This window comes from Desmodus rotundus, chromosome 4 (assembly GCF_022682495.2).
Source record: "Desmodus rotundus isolate HL8 chromosome 4, HLdesRot8A.1, whole genome shotgun sequence".
In the NCBI taxonomy this organism is placed as follows: domain Eukaryota; kingdom Metazoa; phylum Chordata; class Mammalia; order Chiroptera; family Phyllostomidae; genus Desmodus; species Desmodus rotundus.
In genome coordinates, this window is record NC_071390.1 from 156,081,731 (window position 1) to 156,089,145 (window position 7,415).

The 7,415-nt window shown below is 54.2% G+C and overlaps 1 protein-coding gene across 1 annotated transcript; it reads left to right on the forward strand.

The window, feature by feature from the left end:
• The first annotated feature begins 3,379 nt into the window (after positions 1 to 3,379).
• Positions 3,380 to 6,919, forward strand: PHOX2B (paired like homeobox 2B). Its single transcript, XM_053923097.1, has 3 exons — positions 3,380 to 3,980; positions 4,825 to 5,012; positions 5,995 to 6,919. Exons 1-3 carry the CDS (start codon positions 3,740 to 3,742, stop codon positions 6,517 to 6,519), a joined length of 954 nt encoding a protein of 317 aa, XP_053779072.1. The 5' UTR covers positions 3,380 to 3,739; the 3' UTR covers positions 6,520 to 6,919.
• The last annotated feature ends 496 nt before the right edge of the window (positions 6,920 to 7,415 follow it).

Consider the following 7,415-nt stretch of genomic DNA (forward strand, 5'->3'; position numbering starts at 1 on the left):
CTCTAATTCTATTTGTGCCGGTTGAAAATCAGGAGGGGTTTTTCTACACTTCACTTTTATTAGATTATTTCTTATAGATGGTTTCTTTTTTCCTCCCAGACGCGTGGTGGAGGCTGCTGAAGCAGTTGGTCTATAGTTGGAATAATTAAATTAACCATTTGGTACAACTTTTAGGGGAGAGCTCGCGTGTAGAAAGCACAACTCGAACAAAACAGGGCGCTGGGGCTGGGGCTCTGGCCTGGCCCCACATGCCTTTCATCTTTGGAGCAGAAGCAGGACCCCTGGCCACAAAAGACGGGCAAAGGGGACAGCAGGCTATGGATGGGGGGGGGCGGTGGGATGGGGAGAGGGACGGTGACACTGAACAAAATAAACCTACAAGGCCTACAAAGGAGAAAATGAAGTCGAGCGCGTTTGCTCATCGGACCGTGCGGTCCCGGGCGCTCGGAGGTCTCCCAGTACAAAGAGAAGAAGGCACCCGATCCAGCGAGGCCGGGCACCAGGGGGCGCCTGGAGGGAAATCGGAGGCTGCGGCAGGCCCCGGCACCTGAGAGAGCGCTGGCACGGTAGATGAGGGGATTTGGGGAGCGGAGGCCACTGCGAGTCCCGGAGTGCAGGGCGCAGAGAGGGAACCTGGGGCGGGCAAGCAGGGACCCAGCACAGGCCTCCCCCAGGCCTGCCCCCCGCATCCCGGAACCCCGCGACCTCGCACTTCCCTCGTCCCAGCCGGGTGGCGGAGTCATTGCCCCGCTCCTACGGCTTTTCCCAGTGTCATCTTCAAAAGCCTCATCGGCATCAGCTCTCCTGAGCTGCACACCGCGCTCCCCACCCCCAAAGTCCCCTGCAAACAAGAACTTCCTGCAGCACAGACGAAATCCCAAAGTTCAACATCGTCACCCAAGAGCATCCTCAAAGGCTGCCCAAATGAATCTTGCTCCTTCCAGCTCCCCACACACTCTAACTCCACCGCCAGGCTCCGCCCCCCTGGTTTTGGGGCCTGGAGCCGGTGCCAGTTAAGACCCTAGGTGGGATAGCTCCGCACTTATCTCGAGTGTAAGACCCCAGAGTCGCGGGCCGGGATGAGGCCTCCTGGGCCGAGGGCACGCTCTATACCCGACAGAGACTCGGCCCCGGGTGCACAGAGGAGTGGGCGCCAAGAGGGTTGTGGGCATGGTTTTTGCCAAGCACGGGCCTTGAAGCCAAAACACAGCCCTTCCCAAACACGCCCATCATTCTATTCTATAGAGAAACGCGCTGAAACTACACAGAAGCGGGGTGGGGGAGTGAGCGGGCTAGGGTGTCCCACTCAGGCCCACTCCCCATGTCCACATCCCCCAGGAGTGTAGGCCTGGGGCGGGCGGGGTCAGGGCAGCACGCCCCACCCCAAGGTCCGAGGGATTCCAGAAACTTGGACAATCTCAGGCTTGTGCCAGACAGCCCACCCCCCACCTCGCTGAAGGTAGGGGGAGGATAAGTAAGGGTGGGGAAATTCCTTGTGTAGCGTCCGAAGGAGCACAGCCGCCTCCCGGTCCAAAAGCAGATTCATATTCATGAGAGCGAGATAAATAAAGATAAATCCCCACTGTAATAACACTTGGATTCACATCCGTCTTTGCTGGCCTTTAGGTTTAGGGGACTGAAGACAGATGTTTGCATCTCTTTTCTCCTCTTGTCTGGTGACCATAAAGAAAAACCATTTAGAGCGTTGCAATTTGTTTCCCGACGCAGTAAAACCTTGTATACATTTATTTTCATTTCACCTCCGTGCACAAAAAAGTACACACTGGTCACCAAGGGCCCTTCTTTATCAAATACACATTGTACAACATACAACTGCAATAAAACTAGCAGCCCTCCCCATAAAACTATCAGCAAGCTCCTCAGCGAGTGCCGCTGCCTGCACTCGCGCCAGCAGCGCTTCCTCAAGTCCAGAGGACGCGCCATCACCTGAAACCAGCCTGAAACTCACCCGGCGGAGAAGCGCAGGGCCGGGGCCCGCTGTCTCTGTTTAATCCATTACAGCGTCCGCTGCAGTTTAGTGCGCAATAAAGCACGGTGGCAGCGGAGAGCGGGCGCCCATCCACTCCCCGGCACTAGCATCGAATTAAACCACTTAGTTTGGCAAACACTGAACGCCTAAATGCCCCTATAAAGACTTTATGAGTTTGTTACTTTAATTACTGACTTGTTACAGAGCACATAAAGGGGGTAATGAATGCAATAAAACTAATTATCTACACATTTAATTCATATAAAATATCCAGGGTTTGTTTACACCACACGGCGATTCAACTAAGCATTCCCCCTCTTGTCCACCGAGAGGAAGGATTTAATGAAATAGTTTTCCTTATTCTGCTAGAACCTAACGAACCAAATGAAAATTACACTCCACTTAAATCACGGGGCCACCAAGGTCCACAAATCACCGCTTGCTTCTTTGTCTGTGCCGGGCTGCCAGCACCCAAGAGCCCAAGGAGTCAGTTGGGCAAGAAAAGTGCCCGACCTGGAGCCTGGGCATTTAAGAGAGTACGGATTTGGCTGTCCGCGGTCAGCGAACCTAACAGGCGACAGACAGCAGTCCTCTGCTGGAAGCCGGGGTCTGCGGGGGGTTGTGGGCACCTGGAAACATGGAGGTGACAGAAGAGAGGGAGAGCGCCGAGAGGGGTGGAAGAGACGCATTGGGGGAAATTTCAAGTCCGCCGGCTGGTGATGGCGTAATTAAAACGAACAACAGCAGAGAACCTCCAAACCAACAAAATGCAAACCTCACACTAAGGCAGAAAGACAGAACTGAGCGCCAAGGAGCCATCAGTTGAAAATCCAGATGTTTTACGTTCAAGAGTTGTTCTTTTATTTTTTTAAGCAGCTATGTAAGCTGAGCCTCTAGAAAAGCACATTAAGCCGCGACAAGAAATGCAATTTATAAGATGCTCTTTTTTTTAACCCCCTCTACCAGGTGTATTTTAAAGAAATCCGCTTATAGTTCACAGAAACCCCCTTGGCCCACTTACTCTATGTTACAGGGCGCCTGAGTCTTGCCAATGTCCCAGTCCTTTATAACATTTCATGCACTTCGGGGGGTAGGCTTGTTGTTAAATTGAGCGTGTAACACTCTTACAAAACAGGTTTTCTATGACATCAAGGTTTCTTCTTCCTAACCGAGGGGGGAAAAAGAGGACGAAGAAGGAGGAAAACATACACACTATCTCAATTTATGCCTAAGGTATATGATCAGTTAAAAAGGCTTAAAAGCTTGGGGAAATTGGATCAGGGAGAATCGTCACCCAACTTTCATTATTTCCTAGTAGTGTGATTGAATTAAAGGGCAGGGAGCTGGTTAGAAGGGAGGATCAGGGGCTCGGTGCGTAATGGTGTGGTATTAAATTCTAATTAGAGATGCAGGAATCAATGATAGGGAGGTTGGACAGCTCAGTTCCCCAGTGCCAGCCCAATAGACGGATGAGTTATTGTCATGTAAAAAGCGCCAGCAATAAGACCAACCGCTTTGCTATTGTCCAAGTGGAAAGAGCCAAGTTTATTATGAGGACTATATGCTCTAGAGACCTCAGACAAGGCATCTCATAGGAGGCTTTTTCATAAAACTAGGCTCTGCTGGTAGTAAGGAGGCCAGTTTGGAGGCAGGCGTTGAGCTGTGCACATCTCCCCACTCCAGCCACCGTCTCCATACCCATCTTTTATTTCGTTTTTCCACTTGGCTGAGCCATCCAGAGCCTTTTCAATGTATAAAATGGAATATTCTTACCTCAATTCCTCTGCCTACGAGTCCTGTATGGCTGGGATGGACACCTCGAGCCTGGCTTCAGCCTATGCTGACTTCAGTTCCTGCAGCCAGGCCAGTGGCTTCCAGTATAACCCGATCAGGACCACTTTTGGGGCCACGTCCGGCTGCCCTTCCCTCACGCCGGGATCCTGCAGCCTCGGCACCCTCAGGGACCACCAGAGCAGTCCGTACGCCGCAGGTAAGGACCTCCAGCTTTCTCAGCGGAGGAAGCTGCCTTTCCTCTCGTATATAGGAAGCCTTGATTGCATTTGAAAATGGAAATGTGTTTAGTATTTACCAAACGAAATTTGCTTACACAAATGAAAGAATTTATCACGTTAGAAGCGATTGCAGGGAGGGGTAATTCACTTACAGGGTTACACTATCCTAGTCACACCCGAACCGCCAACAAAATTATCTTAAGCTGCCAAAATGATAGGCATAATTTATTTACTTTGCGATGAGACGTAAAGCTTAGAAAATAATTAAATAACAAAGAGTAAAGCTCATTACTGGCAGTGTCTCTTTTTTAAAGAACTGACAGCAGCTCACACCTCTTTGGCTGGTCATTTTTATGATTATTTCTTTAATTTATTATTTTTATTTTCCAACACTTTTCCCCAACTTTTGGAGTGGGTCACCTCCTGAGAATTGAAAACTTCCAACAGTGAGAGTGTTCGGTAACTTCTTCCTTGGTTCCCCGATATTCCGACTGATCTTTTCCGACTTTTTTCCTCTCTCGTTCTTTCCCTCCTCAGACCGTTATCCCTGGTCCCAACCCTCAGACGTCCCCAAGGCTTTATTCCAACCCACCCAAAGACGCTTGTGCCAGAAGGGACCTCGCCAAACCCCGAAGTTTGCGCCAGTTTCTGTACCTAACTAATTTACTCGGTTTTTCTCAGCAGCTCCTCTTGGCCACTCTCCTGCTCTGTGGTCGGTAGCGGCTCCAGTGACACCTGACCTTGAAGTCCCCACATTCGGGCTCCACGGCCCGAGCTCTCCAGGCTGTTTGGCTCACACTCTGTCCTCTCTGTTGTCCCCAGTTCCATACAAACTCTTCACCGACCACGGCGGCCTCAACGAGAAGCGCAAGCAGAGGCGTATCCGCACCACTTTCACCAGTGCACAGCTCAAAGAGCTGGAGAGGGTCTTCGCCGAGACGCACTACCCTGACATCTACACCCGGGAGGAGCTGGCCCTGAAGATCGACCTCACCGAGGCGCGCGTCCAGGTACACGTTCCTGGGAAACTACCCGGCTTGGTCTCCCTGGGTCATGGAGGGGTGCGGTGGGCGAGGGAACGGGTGGCGGGTACTGCTGAAGGTTCGGGATCCCGGGGCCTCTCTTGAGAAGGGGCCTTGGCTCATGGATGAACAGAGAGGCCAAATTTGGAGTGGTTGTGCACAGGAAGAAGGGTTAGCGTCCACTCTCTTGGGCATTTATATTCACAATTGCAAAGTATTTTCCACCACAGCCAGCGTTGCAGAAGCAGTCGGGAAGTGCCCTTTGGAGAGAGTGCAGACTTTGCCCGCGTACTATAAATATTTTTTTGCTAAATGCCTCCTAATTCAAGCACTTTTAACTTGGAGCCATAGCATATAGCGTATAGGTACATTTTCCCGGGAACTATGACTTGCATCAGGTTCGCAAAGGGGCTGTGACTCCACGAAGGTCAAGGACCAAGGCTTATTCTAACTTTTTAGGGACATGGCGCCGCTCCAGGTGAGCCCCCCAGTGGAGGGGCAGTGCTCACCAGCGCTTGCTTCTCTAGGCCCAAAGGTCAGGATGCGCAGCAAGCACCAAACCCAAAACCCCCCTCCTCCTTTAACCAATTAGGGTTTATTTAACTTTAGACTTCAGGCCAATGGGCAATGACGAGTTTGGAGTGGCTCAGAAAGTAGACTGAGCAAAGGTCCTCCAAATTAAAGGCTCCCCTTGCAGTCCCTTTCTGGAAACTGCGCCCTTTTTACCTCTCCTGCAAGGCGCCGTTTCCTTGGCATGATCAAGTCACCCCCCAAAAATGTGTCCGAAGATGCACCGGCAACCAAGGGGTGGGGGCGGGCTTGGTGGGCTGGGTGCGCACGGAGGTGCCCCGTGGCGCGGAGCTTAAAGCAAACTGGAATGGAATGTGCACCCTCCTCACTCGCGCTTTTCTTTCCCGTTTTCCCTGCTTTCTCCCCCTGCTTCGCCGCCTCCCCTCTCGTCTCCGCCCAGGTGTGGTTCCAGAACCGCCGCGCCAAATTCCGCAAGCAGGAGCGCGCGGCAGCGGCGGCAGCGGCCGCGGCCAAAAACGGCTCCTCCGGGAAGAAGTCCGACTCCTCCCGGGACGATGAGAGCAAGGAGGCCAAAAGCACCGACCCGGACAGCACCGGAGGCCCGGGCCCCAACCCCAACCCCACTCCCAGCTGCGGCGCGGGAGGCGGCGGCGGCGGGCCCAGCCCCGCAGGAGCCCCGGGGGCGGCGGGGCCTGGGGGCCCTGGCGGCGAGCCCGGCAAGGGAGGCGCGGCGGCGGCGGCGGCAGCAGCAGCAGCTGCGGCGGCAGCGGCAGCGGCAGCTGGAGGCCTGGCAGCGGCGGGCGGCCTGGGTGCGGCCGCGGGCCCAGGACAAGGCTGGGCTCCAGGCCCCGGCCCCATCACCTCCATTCCGGATTCACTCGGGGGTCCCTTCGCCAGCGTCCTATCTTCGCTCCAAAGACCCAACGGTGCCAAAGCCGCCTTAGTGAAGAGCAGCATGTTCTGATCGGGGACTGGGTGGCGGCGGCGGCCGGCCAGGGCCCGGCGGGCGAGCGGGCGGGCGAGCGGGTAGGCCCAAGGCTATGGCCGTCGCTGCTGCCGCGGCTCTTTCCTGGAGAGCCTAAAGTGATCACGATAAGAATAAAGAGAAAACAGCATCGCCCCCATGTCAACCCCACTGCCACCCCCATCCTGAAGCCCCAAACAAAACAAAAACTTCCCTGGCTTCTCACCTGCCCCAGGGCCGCGCAGACGGGCGGCGTGACCGCGCGGCCGGACTCGGGGGCACTCTCAGGGGGCTGTGTCTGCGTGTCGTGTCTGTCTGTCTCTGGGAATGTGTGTCTGGCCCGAGCAGGTGACCGGTGGAGATGGGTGGGGGGCACAACCAATACAGTGTCTTGCTTAGAGAAAGCGAAAAATAAACAGAAGATCGCCCATAATTTAAAAAAAAATCGGGAAGGCAGTAATCATTTTTCTACATGGTTTTAAAATCGAAGGGGAACAAACGGAAAGGGGGAAAGAGGGGAGGCTGCAGCTGGGACTGTGTGCGGGCTCCCTCTCGTGAACCCCTAAACCGGTGCCCCCTCACAGCACAGACTCCCCTGGGGCTTCTCCTCGGGGGAGACTAGGGAGCCTTCCGGTCGCTTCCCCTCCTGTCCTTGGGTTCGGGCTGCTGCGGCGAAGGCTCCAGCAGATTGTCACCGCGGCTAAGATGACTTCCTCGTGCCCGCTTGCCTGTCCCACCTCGCCGAATACCACCCCGCCACTAGCGCTTCCGAACCCCAACACCGTCGCAACTCCCAAACCCCGAATCTTTGCAGCCACTTGGCCCTGAAAGATGCCCTATTCATGAGATGCCTTTCATCTGCAAACTGTGTCTCATATTTCGAAACTCTCCCCTTT

What these genes read in the sequence shown, in the direction of transcription:
- PHOX2B (XM_053923097.1), top strand. Translation starts at nt 3,740, where the DNA reads ATGTATAAAATGGAATATTCTTACCTCAATTCCTCTGCCTACGAGTCC. An exon ending in GAGCAGTCCGTACGCCGCAG is followed by an intron (nt 3,981 to 4,824) that starts GTAAGGACCTCC and finishes TGTTGTCCCCAG; the next exon opens with TTCCATACAAACTCTTCACC. An exon ending in TCACCGAGGCGCGCGTCCAG is followed by an intron (nt 5,013 to 5,994) that starts GTACACGTTCCT and finishes GTCTCCGCCCAG; the next exon opens with GTGTGGTTCCAGAACCGCCG.